The 19,297-nt window shown below is 40.4% G+C and overlaps 1 protein-coding gene across 4 annotated transcripts in view; it reads left to right on the forward strand.

Annotated features, from left to right (window-relative positions):
- Positions 1-19,297, forward strand: part of LOC137627681 (peptidyl-glycine alpha-amidating monooxygenase B-like) — a 286,462-nt gene that overhangs the window by 209,659 nt on the left and 57,506 nt on the right. For all 4 annotated transcript variants that reach the window (XM_068358881.1, XM_068358883.1, XM_068358884.1 and 1 more), the window contains 2 exons: positions 1,084-1,199; positions 12,147-12,243. In XM_068358881.1, the coding sequence (XP_068214982.1) occupies positions 1,084-1,199; positions 12,147-12,243 (213 nt within the window). The remainder of the gene's footprint in view (positions 1-1,083; positions 1,200-12,146; positions 12,244-19,297) is intronic.

Genomic DNA, 19,297 nt, shown 5'->3' on the forward strand with positions numbered 1-19,297 from the left:
TATATCCCTGTTACCTATATTCCAAGCTAAAATGATTTGAAAAAGGGTTTGTCTTTTAAAAAAGAAAGTTGTTGATATGTCAGACAATAAATTTTTTGCCTGGGAGAGCTGTCAAGTGTTATTTAGAAAAAGACTAAACTTATTAAGGGAAATGTTCCAAACTTTTTGTGGTGTTAGAGTTTCAAATTGTCCTTGTTAAAAAGAAGACATCGTATCTTGTTAAAAGTGTAGTCTCAGGAACTCAGGGAATTAGATCCAAGTTAGATGAAACTCTTGAAGGTTAGGGTTCATGATATTAGAACTGCAGGTACATCTCTATTTCTGGAGGATTCTTTCTTTGGTAAGAATTTGTATGTAATTTTGTTTAATGGTTAATTATATATTGTGTAGATGTAATTAGTATTAGTTTTTTATTTTGAAAATGCACTTTGTTGGGTAATTTATAAATGGGTTTTTAGTTGGTTCACAGTCTGAAGGTTCGAGTGGTAACATGCCTTATTGGGTGACCGTTAATTGCTGTGGTACTAAGCCAAGAGGTGTCTCAGGTGCTAGATAAGTTTTTTAGTTTAAGACTTTAAATTTTCTGTCTCTTTCCTTCACTGGCCTACGTCTATCAAAGTATACATTTGATACATTTCCTGTCTCTTTCCTACACTAATACTCCATTAGTGTGTGGGAATTTTCATTATGAACATCAGGCGAGTTTCATAAAGATAAATGGAATATTTTGATGATCTAATTTATTATATCTACATGCCTGATGTTCATATACAGGACCCCCTCCTTCCCACTTATTTGTGATGTCATAAGAATGGCGATATAGTTTCGGCTTTGAGACTAAAAAGGTTAAGGGGTTGGGCCATACCCAAGCCAAGGTTATCGCCATGAACCACCAGATGATCTCAATACTGTACTAGATGTTTAAGACTATTTAAAGGAAAGAAAGCAGGAAATTTTTATAGTTTCAGGGTATATGCCGATATAAAACCAGGCATCGAGAGAGAAGCATTAACATCATATAAGTACAGTATACATATAATGAATTTTATTAGAAAAACTAAATTTTTGTGAAATTATTTTCAGGGGGCAAGTTGTTTGCTGTAAATGGGCCTCAGCTGTTTACCACACAAAAGGTCCTCGTGTTTGAAGTAGATTTCACTTCTGGTGAATTACAAGGTGCCTTTAGCCCAAAAAATCAGGTATGTGTAAGATAGATAGTGCTGTGGTATATTTGTTCCTACCCGTTTACAAACTCTTCGTCCTTTGAAATACGGAATGTGTTTTTAGTGGGAGCTGAAACAGTTGTTGAAGTTGTTGATGATGCATTTAATTATTATTATTATTATTATTATTATTATTATTATTATTATTATCATATATTATTTATTATCTATTCATTATCTATTATCTGTTATCTATTCATTTATTTATTTAATTATTAATTATTGATCATCATCATCATCATCATCATCATGTAGGCTACAACCCTAGTTGGAAAAGCAAGATGCCTTAAGCTCAAGGTCTCTAACAGAGAAAAATTAGACCAGTGAGGAAAGGAAGCTAAGAGGTAACTATACTACAAGAGAAATAATGAACAATTGAAAGTGAAATATTTAAAGAACAGTAACATTAAAATAGATCATCCATCAATAAAATATGAAAACTTGGAAAAATAAGTGAAAGAGAATTGATATAGAATACTGTAGTGTGCCTGCATGTACCCCCAAGTAAGAGAATTCTACCCCATGACATTGAAAGACTGGTACTGAGGTTATGGCACTCCCCAAGAATAGAGAACAATAGTTTGATTTTAGAGGGTCCTTCTCCTAGAAGAGCTGCTTACCATAGCTAAAGAGTCTCTTTTACCCTTACCAAGAAGAAAGTAGCCTCTGAAGTGCAGTAGTTAACCCCTTGAGGAAGGAAGAATTGTGAAGCATCAGGTGGTGATTGAGAGGAGATGCTTTTGTGTCCTGTGAGGGCTCTGCAGTGCTATTCGAAGAGGACCCGAGATCTAAGGCTTATGTGTCGGTGACTCTTCCTACGCACTTCTAGGACCAAGGTGGTAGTTCAAGTAGTTGTGTAGCCTGAGCAGCTTCCATGCAGGACAGCGGCTAGTACAGTGGTAACAGGTTGCCTAACATTTTCATGGCAGCAGATCGATCCCAGCCCGAAACCGTGAGTTTAAGCTGTTTACTGAGGAGGTCACTGCTGTTGTTGGGCACCACAGTGTTGGGTGTTGGCCTTGCCCGGGTAACGTTCTGGTGAGCATCTATTCTGATGAGACTGGAACTGAAAACAGACGCCTTTACCTTTACTTGTATAGATGTAAGTCTGGAATGAATAATAGAATGACTGGCTCAATTTTCTTTCCTCTCTCTTGGACAAAGCGGGCAAAAGCTTTACTCGGTGGATCTGACTTGATGCTGGTAAGCTACACTTCTGTGCTCCATTCTTTAAATCTAAAGAAGTATCTCTCCCATCTTCCTTGATGAAGAGGAGGAGGTTGGAATTTATACCAACCCATTAATTATCATATGTAACGTATGTTATTCTGTACAGTACTGATATCCTCTTCCGGGGAAGGATCCCTCATTTAACCGTGTACTATTCGTCTTGGACAGGCCACGTCCTATCAGTCTAATCATGCCTATGGTAGACAGATAGGAGGTAGTTAGAGTCGCGTCGTTCACTCCAGTATGAGACCAATCAGATTGACACTGGCAGGGTAGATAAAGATCCAACCAGTGATTATTCTAGGATGACTTCCAACTCACCAATTAGTGAGTCTCTTTATTTTGAAGGACAAAAGGTTTGTATATTTGTAGGAATAGATAACAAATTTAAAAAAGTCATTTATATTCTTTCTAGCTATGCTAACTTGAGTCCCTTAGAGTTAAACTTCACACCTCAACCACCCCTCTTAGTCGTGAGCTGAAGTTTTAAAGTGATGTGTTTGTGAAAGGTGGAAGGGCAGGGCTTCACGCTTGTGCCTGTAACTCGTCGTTGTTAACTACCTTGGTAACGAATTCAACAGCTGTCCCAGCTTTAAATGAAAACTTATTTCCTAGCCCTAGGTTAAAGGCTTTTTTAGATTTGTTGAATTATATTTTGTTATCATAAGTTTAGTTGAAAAATTGTATTACATGTAAAATTTTATGTTAAGAATGTAAGAGTTGAAAATTTGTTGAACTATGGCCAAAAGTACACTTATTAGATTATATATTATAGGAATTTGTTTTTCTTTGTGTGTGCAACAACTTGAGTCTACGATTAAAGAAATCCATGTGTAGAGTTTGTTATTTAGCTCAGGGTAAGCAACTATCACTTTTGGCCGCTGTACTGTATAGGCATGTAGAATTTGGTTTCCTTAGTCCATGTGCTTTAGGACAAAAGAGTAATACTTTAATGTCTGTAGGGGCAGGACTTGCCATCTTAACCCTCTTTTGTACTGTTATTATTTTTAATGCATTGATACTCTCACTATTGTTATTAGAGGAAAAACTGCAAACCAAGCTAAGAAAACAGAATGCTACAAAGCCAATGATCAACCTACTCATGTGTACCAATTTTTAACTTCTGAAGTTAAAGTAATTCAGGTACATGATAGAAGCAAGATATTTGGAAAAATCAGATAGTAATATGTAGTTTCATTATAAATGAGCAATAGGGTTGTCTTTGTAGGTAAACTATGGTACAGTGTATAAAATATAGAAGTCTTTTTAAAAGGCACCCTTGGAACATTGCTGTTTTCCTTGCATTTCAACTTTCGTATGATAGTAAACATTTACCGTAATTGTTACAAATTACATTAAGCAGAATCTGACCAATACATTATGACGTTTTACCCATTTTTTCTATTGGTGAAAGATAGGTAAGGAAATTAATGCTAAATTAAAGCAATAATTAGCTGAAGCTTGGAAAACGAACAATGCTCAAGCTGTTTGGCATCAGTGAAAGCTATGTCCAAAATTGGATAAAAACACAACGAAAAATTAGTTGATGACATTAATTTTATGAAAAGGCAAACCAAATTATACAAAAATTATTACTTTCTAAAGAATTGCAAGAAAAATTTAATTTTTTCCTAAACTTTGTAATAAAGTATTGCAAAGCTATGATTTGATAAGCATAGTCGGTAGTCTCGATCATCTTATAAACATAAACAATGGAAAATATATACAAAATAGATATTCGGTGTTTTTATTTCATAATATGATTCGGATATGTGAGTTTTACATGCATTATTATTGGATACAGTTGAGTAAAACATCAGTTTTATCAGTCATGCTTTGGGGGTCAGAGTATGGCGTGTGCAATTGTCTTTGTTTTCCTTCTTTAACTATTTTAGGCATTTGTTTTCCATTTACTGTTTGCCTAATGTGTCTTACGAGTAAGGCACTGATAAGCTGAAATAAAGTAACAACATTCTTACATATAGTAACTTTTTCTTTTCCTTTTCTAAATTTATTTTTTTTAATTTTTTCCCTTTTCCGATTTTTTAATGTTTTTCTTTTTTTAATTTTTTTTCTATTTATTTTTTCAAGTAAAATTACACTACACCACACACTATTTATTCATCAGAATCTGATGAATGGAAGGGGAGGGGACTGTTACCTTAAACAGCTAAATCAATTCTGGAACTAGAGCACAGGGGTTGCAGTGGTGTAGGGAAGAGAGATGAACCTTTATTCCCAGATGTCAGATGATTAGGTGGCATTTTGCTTGAGTGCTCAAACTGTAGTCCTAGAAGATCAGTTTGTTAGAAGCAATTTGCCTTTTTCAAAAAGAAAATACTCGGCATGCTATTAATTGACATAAATTTGGAAAAGATAATTTTTATCATTATTATTATTACTTAAATATACCACAAGAGAAATCTGAAAATACAGTTTGTTCCAACACAAATACTTACCTCGAACTACTTTCTTAAGAGTTACCTGTAATCTCCTCTCAACCGACCAGAGTTTTGTGTAGTATACCCTACGTCCGTTTTCTATGGAGGACTAACCCGGGAGTAATGAGAACGTGCCCCGTGGGTAGACCTGAGCTAGGTCGACGTCAGCTTGGGTCCCGTTAGTCAGTAAGTTCTCTGGTCGCATCGTGATACCATCACGCCGCTCTTATTCTCTTACGACCCTTTGTGTCCCGACTCGTGTGTCCCGCGTGGTTACCGCGTGGTATCTCTGTGCTTATCCCTTGTGTTCTCGCATGTTCACTGCCTTTCCTTGTGCTCCCAAGTGTATTCTTTGTTTATTCCCTTCGTTCCTGTGTCTTATGGTTGTGTGCGATGGAGCAGATCCGCCGTTGTCCTGGGCCTAGAGCCGGAAAGTCGTGTGGAGCGTTCCTTTCCAAGCCCGAAGTGGACCCTCATTCCCTTTGCTCTTCCTGTAGAGGCAGTGTGTGCTCGCCGTCGGATACGTGCATTGAGTGTGTTAGCTGGAGTGAGATCCAGAGGGTGTGTTATGGCACTAAGAAGAAGAAGTCGTCGAAACGTTCACCCAGGAAATCTAGCATCTCTTCGCCGTTATTGTCACCCAGTGGACGGTCCGATGGGGCTTCTGTCTCGCCTTCCCCTACCCAGAGTAGGGGACGAGGTAAGTCCGTTGCGGGGAAAGAGCTGAGGGCCCTTCCCCAGGAGTCTAATGTGTATGAAGTGGGGGTTGCTGGGACTTCTCAGGCTAGTGGGGAGCCTGATAGTGCTGTGTCTGGGGGTTCTGGAGACTCTGCCCTTGTGCTTGGGGGGCACGTCTCCTCCTCCGACCCCTTGTGGTGTAGTAATGTTGTGCCTGTTTCTTCGCCCGCTTCGTGGGCCTGTGTTTCAGGTTCTTCAGCGGCTGGTGACGCCCAGGGAAAGTTGAACTCCACGGTAAGTGAGCCCTTCGGGTGGAGGCTCCCTAAAACGCCAGGTAGGTCCCCAATGCGGATGGAAGAGGGCCTGGATACCTGGTTCCCTAGTGTAGTACGTCCAACCTCTTTTTCAGCTCCTCTGACGACGGTTCCGGAGTCTTTCCTACAACCCTCGACCTCTGGAACGCAGCAGGTCGCTAAGCCCTCCGTAGCCCCCGCTCTTGCCCGTCGGTCGGGTGGTACAGTATCGTCGGGCTCTTCAGATGATAGTGCTTCGTTCTCTTCAGAAGGGGAAGCGAGGAGGAGGCACCGGCGATGGAGAGAGCGGTCCAGGAGCAGGCGTTCCCGCTCAAGATCCCGCTCGAGGTTCAGTAGAAAACGGTCCCGGTCTCCACGGAGGAAGTACAGGAAGAGTAGGTCCCCCGATGGTGATTGGGTCTTCGTTCCCCGTAGGAGTGAATTGCAGCGTTCCCCTGACCGGCGGTCCAGGGATTACTCGCCGCGAAGGCCATCTTCCAGCCGCAGATATGACCCTCGCAGGGAAAAATGCGAGAAGGCCTCTTCAGGCAGGCGTAAGTCCGTGAAGCTTCCGGCTCACCCCGCCCAGCGGGGGGAGCCGTGCTTCCGTACGGGCAGCCTGGGCGAGTCAGCACAGCTGGCTCGGCCCTTGGACTTAAAGGAACGGTTCCCTCCGTCGGGTCAGCCCACGGGATCCGCGTCCTCGTCCCCCAGAGAGATTACACGGACAGTAGTCCTCGCCGGCATGGCGATGCCCGTTCTGGCCCCCAACCCTGGTGCGGAGGTTCCCACCGGGGCAGACCGGTACCACCGCAGGGGAGTGCCTGTTGATCCAGAGCCGAAGCGCCCGGTAGGAGTGCCCGGTGACCCGGCTCCTCGGGATCAGACGGAAGGTACTGCTGACAGTAGAGAAGGTTCCCCGACTGAGGACTCGGTGTATCGGAAGGTAGTAGGCCTGATACGAAGGCATCATCGGATTGAGGAACCGGTCCCAACCGACGAGGACTTCTGGAGGTCCAGCCTGAGCCGCTTGATGGAGGCACCCGTCCAGCAGAAAACCTCCCTAGCCCTGCCTGTGGCCCGAGATCTAGTCCTGGGACGGGCTCATGTTGATAAAGTTATGGCAGGCAATACCGAAGCTCCCAAAACACAGAGCTCCTCGAAGTTGCTCCAAGGACTCATGTCCCAGAGTAGGTTCTATGTGCCAGAAGGACAACGGCCGGGAGCCTGCAAAGTGGAGCCTTCCCTCGAAGTTCTGGGACAGGGCGCCCCGGAGGACAGAGCCTCCTCAGCCCCGATTTGCTTTTCGCAGTCGGAGGCTGCGATGATGGAGGAGATGTCGAAAGACTTGGTGCACGTCTCCTCTTGGTTGGACTGGTGGGCCTCCACGCTGGTAGGTGTACAAGCCACATATGACTTAACAGACCCGGAGCAACAGAACCTACTGAAGGAGCTTATCATCTCCGGGGGCAAGACCCTGAAGTCCCTTACTTATCAGTCCCTTGCCCTTTAGGCGAACTGGGTTCTGCGCAAGAGGGATACTATCCTGGCGAAGCTTTCCCGGAAGATCCCAGACAGGGAGGCGAGGGCCATGAGGAGCCTTCCTGTGTGGGGTGACTCCTTGTTCCCCTTGAAACAGCTAGAGGAGATAATGGAGAAGGTAGCTAAACGAAAGGAAGTGAGCGCTCCCAGGCCTGAACCGGTAAGGAGGCCCCCCTACAAGAGGTTAGCATCAGACGGGCCCTCTACTTCTCAGGCCCCTCCTAGCCTGACGAGGAGAGAAGCCCCTTCTTCCTCGTGGGCTTCAGCGCCACAGCCCCCCCGTAGAGGAGCTCCAGCAGCGTCTGCCTCTTTTAGAACAGGGTATTCTGCTTCCAGGAGAGGCCGTTCAGGCCGCTCCTCCAGGAGGAGGTAGAGTGGGAGGCCCCCTACTCCTGCCCAAGCCTCAGGTTGGGGGATGCCTCAGACGACATTGGCAAGCATGGAAGGTTCACGGAGCGGAACCCTGGACAGTATCCGTACTGAAGGAGGGGTACAGGCTCCCGTTCTTAACGGAACCTCCACCTTTGATTCCGGCCAGCCTGTCGGAGTGGCTGGCACCCAAGGACCCGTTGAAGAGGGCGGCCCTTCAAGAAGAGGTGTCCACTATGTTGGAGAAGGGCACCATGGAGGAGGTCCTGCACCCGGGACCAGGTTTCTACAGCCGACTATTCCTGGTAGAAAAGGCGATGGGGGGATGGAGACCGGTGATAGACCTGTCAGCTCTCAACAAGTTTGTTTGCAAGACAGATTTCAAAATGGACGCTCCGAAGTCGGTCTTGCAGTCCTTGAGGGAGAAAGACTACATGATGACCATAGACCTCAAGGATGCATACTTCCAAATCCCGGTCCACCCCTCAAGCCGAAAGTTTCTCTGAGTGAAATGGGGTACCCAGATCCTCCAATTCAAGACCCTCTGCTTCGGGTTGTCGACTGCTCCCCAGGTATTCACGAGAGTCTTCACGACAGTCTCGGTGTGGGCTCGCGAGCGGGGTATTCGCCTCATCCGGTACCTGGACGACTGGTTGCTTCTTTCCTCCTCAGAGGACGTTTTGAAGGAGCAGGGTGTAAAGCTTCTTCAATTTTGCAAGGGTCTGGGTATCACGATCAACCCAGAAAAATCGAACCTATCTCCCTCCACCAGGATGACCTATTTGGGGTTGACACTGGATTCCCGTCTAGTGAAGGCCTTTCCGTCAGAGGAACGGGTAAGCAATCTAATAAAGATCCTTCTGCCTTTCCTTTCGGAGCAACCCAGGAGAGCCAAGGACTGGCAAAGGCTAATAGGTCATCTGGTGTCATTGGAGAAACTGGTTCTCCAGGGGAGACTCAGGCTCAGGGCCATCCAATGGAACCTGAAGGGCTTCTGGAACCAACTGGACTCGCCCCAAAAATTAATCCCAGTTCTGCCAAACACAATACCCTCCCTGGAGTGGTGGCAGTGCCGGTCGAATACGTTCAAGGGGATGCCCTTCGCGACCGAGCCTCCCGAGATGCTCCTATTCACAGACGCCTCCAACCAGGGATGGGGAGCCCATCTCCTCAACGAGACGGCGAGAGGAGCCTGGTCGGACGTGGAGAAAGGCCTACACATCAATGTCCTAGAGTTGAAGGCAGTCCAAAAAGCTTGCCTGCAGTTCATCGATCTACTAAGGGGAAACACTGTGGCGTTGATGTGCGACAACGCCACAGTAGTAGCGTACATAAAGAAGCAAGGAGGCCTAAAGTCAAGGGAGCTGTGCGATCTCGCCCTAGAGATCCTGGATTGGGCGGAGGAGAACCAGATAGTGTTATTGGCAAGGTTCATCCCCGGGAAGAAGAACGTCCTAGCCGACGGTCTCAGCAGGATGGGTCAGATAGTAGGAACAGAGTGGTCAATCCTCCCAGAAGTAGCCAGGCTCATCATTCAACGGTGGGGTTCCCCAGTGATGGACCTCTTTGCAACCAGGTTGAACGCATAACTCCCCGTGTATTGTTCTCCTCTCCCAGACCCAAAGGCAGCCTTGGAGGATGCCTTTCAGCACAAATGGGACAACCTAGACGTGTACGCTTTTCCCCCCTTCACCTTGATCAGGCAAGTGCTCAACAGAGTAAGGGCTGCCCGAAACTTAAGGATGACTTTGGTAGTGCCCTGGTGGCCGGAGAGAGAATGGTTCGCGGATCTAAAAGACCTGGCAAGCCATCCTCCATGGCCACTCCCCGACAGGCCAGATCTTCTACAACAGCCACACTTTCTCAGGTTCCACGACAACCCACAGTCTCTACGCCTTCACGCCTGGAGACTATCGAGCGCCTCCTGAGGAAGGAAGGATATTCGTCACGAACTTCTAAGAAGATGTCGCTATACCTGAGAAGGTCGTCGGCAGCGGTCTACCAAGCGAAATGGGCCTCTTTTACGAAGTGGTGCGCTGCAAGGAACATCAAGCCCCTCAAAGCCTCAGTCCCAGATATCGCAGACTTTCTAGTATATCTCAGAGACGAGGTAGGGATGTCAATCCCAGCTATAAAAGGAGTACGGGCAGCCTTGGGTCAAGTCTTCCTTCTGAAGGGCATCGACCTGGGCTCCTCTAGACACATCTCTATGCTTATCAGGAGTTTTGAACAGTCCTGCCCTCCTCAAACTGTTAGGGTGCCTCAGTGGGGCTTGGCTAGGGTTCTGAAGATGTTAAGTAGCCCCCCGTTCGAACCGATGAAAGATATTGTAGACAGGGATCTCACTCTCAAGACGGTCTTTTTGTTGGCCTCTGCGAAAAGAGTAGGAGAGATCCATGGGCTGTCTTACGACGTCTCTCATTCGAAGGGGTGGAGAGAAATCTCCCTCAAGTTCGTCCCTCCGTTCGTGGCAAAGACCCAGAATCCAGCAGTCTGGGATCCTAAGTTCGAGGGGTTCTCACTGCCAGCCATTCTTAAGACTGGGAATCCAGAAGATTTGAGGTTATGCCCTGTCCGTGCCGTTAGGAAATACCTTGAGAGGACTGCACATCTCCGGCCGGGCATCAAGAGTCTTTTCGTCTCCACAAGTGTTACAAAGAAGCAGGTATCGAAGAATACCATATCCTTTTGGTTGAGACAAGTTATTGCCAGGGCCTATAAGGAGGAGGGACTGGCCGTGCCAGGTACTCCTAAGCCCCATGACATTAGAGGACTAAGCACTTCCTTAGCCTTTGAGAAGAACATGGCAGTGGGCCAGATCCTTCGGACGGGCACCTGGTCGAACCAGTCGACCTTTACTGCCCATTACCTCAAGGATTACTCAAGAAGGTCTTTAGACGGGTTCTCCATTGGAACTGTCATCTCCGCGCTCCAAGTGATTTAACGGTGAAGCCCCAGGCACAATCGTGGATAGCAAAACCAGGAGACACAGGTTTGTTCCTTTTCACCCTAATCCCCGTTTCCTATCCCTACCGGAGATAACCACACATATGTAACCAATGAAGAACACGTCTCTGCAACTTTGTCACTGGACTCAGCATCAGAAGATTTTTCAAAGGGTGAGTACTTAGACAGTAACGTGAGCTCTTTGTGTAGTTTACCCTACCGTTCGTTTCCCAATTTTTTAGAATCTAGTTCATATCTAGGTTACTTGTCGTCCGCTTAGCTGGGTCTGAAGGTCAGGAAGACACTCCCACCTCTTAAAGTGTAAGTCTCCTAAGAAAGTAGTTCGAGGTAAGTATTTGTGTTGGAACAAATCAAAAATTTTAAGTAATTTTTATTTTTCCTAACATACTTACCGAGAACTACTTTCGGGTAATGGCCCTCCCTACCTTCCCCGAGTGCCTTTCTGCCCTTGCAGGGACTTTTTGCAACATCCGAGGAACTTACTGACTAACGGGACCCAAGCTGACGCCGACCTAGCTCAGGTCTACCCTCGGGGCACGTTCTCATTATTCCCGGGTTAGTCCTCCATAGAAAACGGATGTAGGGTGTACTACACAAAACTCTGGTCGGTTGAGAGGAGATTACAGGTAACTCCTAAGAAAGTAGTTCTCGGTAAGTATGTTAGGAAAAATAAAAATTACTTAAAATTTTTTATATTAACATTAAAATAAATCTATTATATATAAACTATAAAAACTTCAAAATAACAAGAGGAAGAGAAGTGAGTTAGAATAGTGTACTCGAGTGTACCCTCAAGCAAGAGAACTTTTGTAAATCAGGAACACAACAAAACGTAAACAATAACACCATTGGTGGCGGTCTTCTTTTTCCACTAGTGCGAGCCACTGCCAGTAGAGCACACACCCTCGAATTTTTAATTGGTAATTTCTAAGAAATCCTAGATAATATTTAATGAGTAAATGAAGCTCGGCCAGTAGGTTCTGGTTAATAGGGCTTTCAGATGTATTGAGTGCCGGTTAAAGGAACTTTTACTATATAGTTTATGGATGAATATGCTTTGTTAATTTTTTATAATTTATTATTTCACTTGAAGGAAGTTAAAGTAAATTACATATATCCTTGAGTATCGTAAAAATGCAAATACATTTTACAGTTCTTTTGAGTACTGTTATTGTTGTTGTTATTATTATAATTATTATTATTATTATTATTATTATTATTATTATTGGTTATTTGTTTATTTATATATATAATTATTGTTATTAACTAATGTAACCAGACCACTGAGATAAATAATTAGTAATATGTTTTTTACTTTTCAGTAATTTAAATCTTTATTTTTTTATTTTAGGATACTGACTCTACTTGAATGTAATAATTACAGATCCTTACTTGTTTTACAGGGTTTAAGTAATCCTCATGATATTGTGGTGTCTCCTGATGGTGCTGATGTGTATGTAGCAGAAATAGGCCCAAATAATGTATGGAAATTTGAATTAGGTAAGTTGATATTTTTTAACGTGTTTTGAACAATTTGACCCATGTCTCTTTCAACATAAGATTGCATGACTTTTATAATTTTTAAGGTTAACATTTATTCCCTTTTGGGTATGATACATCCTTCATTGAATGTTCTAGCCTGGTGTCTCTTGCATTACAATTCTTCTATTTCTTTTGAATGCTGTAGATATGCATCCTAGTAAAGACATAAGAGTTTTTGTTGTCTTTGGTAAAAGGTGTCCTTACAGACTGTGAACATAAATCCTTTACTACAGTCAGCCCTCAATCTTCGTGTGGGTTAGATAACCGAGACCACCATGAAGATAAAAAAAGGCATAATATTGGTGCCGTGGTCTCAGTGATTTCTTAGTTCTCTTAACCATGTATGTACTGTCAACTAACATCATAAATAATCTATTACATTATTTTCACATAGCTCACTAACTGCTCTGTAGTTTTCATTACAGTGATTGTAAAGTACATTATAGTACTGTGCAAACACATTTTTGCACCCTTTCCTTAATGAACTCTTAAATCTTCTGTAACACTAAATGAATTCTAAATATCATTTACATTTAATATAGTTTGATTCCATAAATAAATTACAAGTATTTTATTTTGAATAACTATAAAAAAAACAAGACTTTAGTCCACTTTCAGTATATTATCATATAAAATATCTTCTTCCATTGTTCCTTCTTTTCTATTTCCTTTTCATTTCTATTTCCTTTTCATTTCTATTATTCGCACATTTTATTGTTCATTTCAGTCTACATTTATTCCTTATACCCTTTCTTATTGTACATTCTTATTCCATTCTTATTCCTCATTATCCTTAATTCTTTTTTACAGCATTTCCCACTATATTTTTTATGTACTGTATTGAATTTATTTAAAGTAGATTTTGTATAGAGAAATTTACTGCATAAAACTTATGTATATTCTTTCCTTATCTTTCTTAACGCAACTTTTTTACACTTGAATGAGCAACACATGGCAGGGTTATTTTTTGTTTTATAAGGAAATGTTTTACCTCTATCTCTCATATTTGTTATTAGAAAAATGTGCACTTTAATTAAGGGAAATCTTTAAAGATAACGTAACCTAAGAAAATGAAATAATAGAATTTTAATAGTAAAGTTCTTCATTTCTATACTCGCCTAATGTTCATATTGCTTCTCCAGAAGTTCGGTTTATTTGATGTTTACTCCCAAATTTTATTGCAAACTTTCACATTTTCTTTCCTTTCCAAAGAGACATGACCCCAGTAGAGTAATGAAACAACTTCTCAGTTAATGGTAAGATGTGCCGACAGTTTTACCGTCTAAAATTTTGAAGTCAAAAGTATTCCCTGTTGCATGTATATGAACATCAGGTGAAAATAGAAATGAAAATTAACATGGATCTCCAAAACGCCTGACATCTTCACAAAATAACACAGAGCTACGAAAAACACGTCCGAACGTTCACGGGTGCTAACAAGGAATGGTGAGAGAAGGATAGGTAGTGGTGGTGGTGGGGGGGCAGTAGCTGTAGTGAACGACACCTCGTAGTAATGGGGGATTTTGAGGAGGGAGAAGTCTAATTGGAAAGGGATCTCTGGTAGTGGTATCACTTGCCCCAGTTTTATACCGACACCCTTTAGGGGTGAGCGAGCCGGATATATTTCTAGCATTCCATGCAACTTTTTTTCTCTGGTATATTTAGCAGTATTTATACCTTTGAAATGGTGCTTTAAGGAGCATTTCACGGAGCGACACAGGTTCCTCGCCCAGAAATAGATTTTCCTTCGTCAAAATCCCTTTTTTGTATAAACCTTTCCTGCCGTTCATATTACTGAATCCCACTCTGATTAAAATTCTAGAATCATTTGGTTTATATTTAATGGGAACCATATTAAAATACCGTTTGAAATATGGTACATTAGACTGTTTTCTAACGATAATTGAAATATTGAAAAAAGAAATCTATAACTTAATTGAACTAAAAAGAAAAAAATGAGACCACATCACCAGCAGCTACTACTGTATTAGGACTTCAAACACCAAACTAACATTACTGTACTGAACTTCCTCTAAAATTCTTTCCATAGAAACATTAGACATTAGGTTTTACTCCTAATACCTAGAACCTTAATCTTCTTGGCTTTTATAAGATTTTAATCCAATCTTGGTGAGTTTCTGTGACAAACCCTTTGACAAGGAGTTATGTGCACTGCATTTTTGGACAGGGCTAATGGGAATTCTAATCCCATATAGCCAATTATGGACGCTGTCTGTAATGTCCATAGTTTAAAATATACTAAACATCTCTTATTGGAGAAAGTTGACTATTATCAGATGAAATACAGTCATTTCTAACAAGGGGACGTGAAATGAAATTCCATCCGACTCTTTGTCTTAATATGATTTATCACTGAAGGGAGGCAAAAAAGACAAAATAGTCATATACTCGCAAAGCTCACCTTAAAAGTAGTGTTTGAACTTTGTGTTTTTGTATTAAATCTATAAGTGAAAACTTTTTCAAAAGTAAAAGAATAAAACAAATTGCACTATCTAATTCTTAAAATTACTGCTAAAGCTCATACTTATCCATACCAAAGTATGTTCAACTATTTAAAAAAAAAAATAAAGCCGATTTCTCATAACATGAAATTTTCAGAAGAAATTGCTTTTAGGTTTTTAAATATTGATTGATATATTGTCACTCAAACACGGATAGGGAATTTTATGGCCTACAATCTCTTCATTCACATTTAAAAAAAACAAAAAACTCCGATATGGAAAATAGTCACCTTTGAAAGTGACTTCTATATATATTCATAAAGTAGTACTGTACCTTTAAAGAATTATAATGCTAAGAAAGTTTCAAATGTAGAACTTTTAGTGTTTAAAAGTAAAGTATTTTGAGTTTGAAGTTACCCCAAAATTACATTGTTTTAATGGGGCTGAGATGCAAACCCTTAAGCTAAGTGGCTGTTAATAGAAATTTCCTGTATCTGTGGTGTTTGATACCAGAATTCAAAAGTAATGTTTAATATGATTAAATATATTTCATATCATGATGTGATGGTAACTTTAAAGAGCTTTCTTTTTTATTTTTTAAAGAGCACATTTTTACTAAAATAAAGTTTTTACTGATTATCATAAATTCTAATATTATTTTTCTTCCTTGTAATAATGTAATTGTTCTAAAAGAATATTTTTCAGTCATATAATTATATAACATTCTAATTTCAAAATGTTTACCTTTTTGCATACACACACACACACAGGGTGAGAGTGCGAGTTGGTCTTGTAACTAAGCTGTAAATTTATATTTTTAAATCATGCATTTTTTATTAACAAATATTACCTAAACATACTGTATATATGAGCCTCTTTTATTGAATTTTATTACTGAAACTTCTATAAAATTGTTTATTGCTGAATAGATTATATGTGTTAGCTAAAAAATTGTGTATATCGGTTTCTCATTACTATTTCACTACTGTAATTATTATTATTATTGATGCTATATAGTGCTTGGTAGTATCATGTTATTACAACAGAAATATACAGTTTATATAATACAATACGAGAGGTAAAAAGGAAAGCGAAGAAGTGGAGAACAAAAATGTTGCACTCTGCGGTATTCCTAACAAAGTTGACGCCAGGAAAGTTTGCGAAAATTGAAAGCTTTATTTAAAATATTTCACGAATCTAATTATGTAGATTGTCGAAACCTCAAAGATTAAATCTGTGAAGACAGTCTGATAGTATGTCATTAATAACCAATTGTGATGGCCAAAGTGAATTCTTAGTTTCTGGTTAGTATTGACATGTAGTGTTATGGTACTTGAGACCAATTGTATAGAAACCCATCTTTCCCAACTTACCTTTCAAAGTATAATTAGGTACATGTAACCAGTACATTTCACTTGATCTTCAACATTTATTTTTTTCTTTATATGTTGATAATCGGAAATCACTTATTATTTTTTATGAATGTGTGATTGTTTAGATGCATTAGCAACTGGCTTATTTTTTCGGTTTGGGTTGGTGTACTGTACTATCAACAACCTGGTAGCCTCACAGAGGAGGTGCAAAGGCCAAGCTAAGTCAACCTTAAAGAAATGTAAAATTCCACTAACTATCCTGGAAACCCTTGTCAGTGATATGATGGTCTGGAGAATAAGCATTAACAAATGGGGCACTACCCTGGAGGAGGATGGGTTAGCATATATTGCCTTGAAAAAGAAAAAATACATGGCAGATAAGAGGTCCTTGTGGTCTCAAATTCTTATACGTCATGTCCAGCAAGTGACTAGATATGCTAATCCAGGATTGGCTTGTTGAGCCATAGCAATGCACACGGACAGTGGGAGCAGTAGCATCACAAGAGGGAGCTCATCATACTTCAATCGTCATTTGAGGAATTTCAAATATCCATATTGGCTATAATGAACAGCTATTAGATTAAATTAGATGTGTGATGATGAAAATAAAACTTTCTGTGAAACTTCAACTCTCGTTTATGAATGGCACAGGAAGTTTTTCTCCAGGTCAAGAGTTAGTTTCAGAAAGTTTTTAATTCTTTTTGTATGCAACTTTCGTACACCAATGCTAAGTTTTCAAGTTTTTCATTTGCCATAAATTTTGTAACTGTTTCTAATAGCTTTAAAATTCTTTGTCTTTGTTGTGTAAGTATATATATCTAGCATGCAGTGAAATGTTGTCTAGTTAGCGGACTGGTTTCAGGCATCACGGATAACTGGACGACTTGCTGACGATGATAGGTTTAGTGATTGCCCTTTGATCTAGCTTTCAGACACTAATATAGCTAAATGAAAACTCTGGCCTTCCAGTCAATTAGAAGAAGTCCAATTTCCTTCCTATTCTAGGAGCAAATTCCTAGAAGGGACATGAATTCTCTGATTTTGTAAGTCAACCTAATGGGAAATAAATTTATATTATGTACGCATCAAATACAGAGCTTTCTGCCAAGATACAGAAATGTCTATTTAGCCATTTCTGGTTCCTCTTTGTCCCATTAAGATCCAAAAAGTTTCAATCATCATATTCAACCACCAACAGGTTTTCTTCAAAATTAGCAAGGCATCCAGAGTGTAAACATGATCAGTCCTCTTCTTCCTCTCTTCATTGAAAAATTTTCTAATTATAACTTCCAAGTCTCATGGATACATCCTTACTTCTCATCTTCATTTTGTCTGCTTTGTTGTTGGCATTCTGATGAAAAATGGAGAAACAATGGTCTCAAGGTAATGTTAATAAAAAAAATATTCAGAAACCTATGTTACAACCTTAGTTGGAAAAGCAGGTTGCTATAAGCCCAAGGGCTCCAAGAGGGAAAATAGCCTAGTGAAGAAAGGAAATAAGGAAACTGAATAGTGTGTCCTAGTGTACACTGAAGCAAGAGATCTCTAACCTAAGATTGTGGAAGACCATGGTACAGAGGTGCCAAGACTAGAGAACAATGGTTTGATTTTGGAGTGTCTTTCTCATAGAAGATCTGCTTACCATGGCTAGAGTCTCTTCTACCCATTCCAAATGGAAAGTAGCCACTGAACAATTACAATGAAGTAGTAAACCGCTTTAGTGAAGAAGCATAATTTGGTTATCTTAGTGTTGTCAGGTGTATGAGGAAAGAGGAGAATGTGTAAAGAATAGGCCAGACTATTCAGTGTATGTGTAGGCAAAGGAAAAATTAGCTGTAACCAGAGAGAGATCCATGTAGTACTATCTGGCCAGTCAAAGAACCCAATAACTCTCTGGCTATCATCTTTTTCTGAAAGGAATGTCAGCCAACTTTTGCAGTTCACTTCAAGTAAGCACCCTATAACAGATTCCTTCAGCAGGCAAGAAAAATAACTCTTCAGATGGGGAACTTTTCCATTTACTGCTTTTGGAAGTTTTATCAAAACCAAGGAATGTGCATTCTTTATAAAAAAAAAAAATCCTTGAGTTTTATTGTCAAAACCTGTGAACCTACTGATGTTTCTACTGTCAGTTTCTTCTCTCTAATTGTGGTAGTTAACTTCTCTGGTGATAAATGGATTTGTCTGTCTGCTTTGAGATTCAGGTTGTTATATTTTCCATAGTTCAGGATCATGAGAGTTTCCCCCAGTTATAAGATTATGTATGAATACCTTTATTGAGTCATTTCTTCAAACCTTCCTTTAAACCTCTTATTAGAATAAGAGTTTTTTTTTTTTTTTATCAGCAGAATATTTTGCATACTACTTGCCTGTTTCAGAAGGAGGCCCTTCCAGGGTGAAGATTTAATAAGTTTTTCTTTTGCAACAAAATTTGGTGTTAGGCCCTTTGTTTCAACTAACCCTAATTCTTCTCGGTCCTTTTTCTTTTTAACCTCCCAATCTGGAAGATTAGAAGACCTCTTACCATTAAAGACAATTTATTTGTTTCTTTGCTGTCTAATCTTTTAAGGATTCGCATTTTTCATTGCTTTTCACAGATTCTCGGTGAGAATTTACATAAAGCCTTTCTCTTTTTCACTCAGGCTGGTCATTCATTACATCCAAGATGTTGAACTGAGATTGGAATTATCTGACTATCTTATGTCTCTGAAAGGAATCTTAAGGTTGACTAAGTTTTTAGGCCCACATTTCTAAGTACTAGACTATTTTTGCATCCAAGAGAAAGGTTGTGGTAAAGTTTGCTTCATCTCAATACCTAAGGTCTGGTATTAATGGAAGAACAAGTTTGTACTTTTTAGGATTTATTTAAATTTCCCAATTTGATTTCCTACCAGCTTGTATGCATTAGCGGCTCTATAGAAGCTAGTAAGTCTTCTCTATTTTTCTTTGGTAGATGATGTTTCTGGGATTTTCAATGACAAAATGGGAGGTGTATGTAATGGTTTATGATGATGGAGCATGTGTTTAAAATTACAGTAGTACCAACTTACGTCGGTTCAACATACTGTATGTCAGTCCTGGCTTTACTTCACTCATCCTTAAGTAAAATACAAAAATAAAATCCACTTTACTCTGCTTTACCCGACTTTACATCCGTTTCTACATTGTACAATCCCA

The sequence above is a fragment of the Palaemon carinicauda genome, chromosome 35 (genome assembly GCF_036898095.1).
Source record: "Palaemon carinicauda isolate YSFRI2023 chromosome 35, ASM3689809v2, whole genome shotgun sequence".
Classification (NCBI taxonomy): Eukaryota; Metazoa; Arthropoda; class Malacostraca; order Decapoda; family Palaemonidae; genus Palaemon; species Palaemon carinicauda.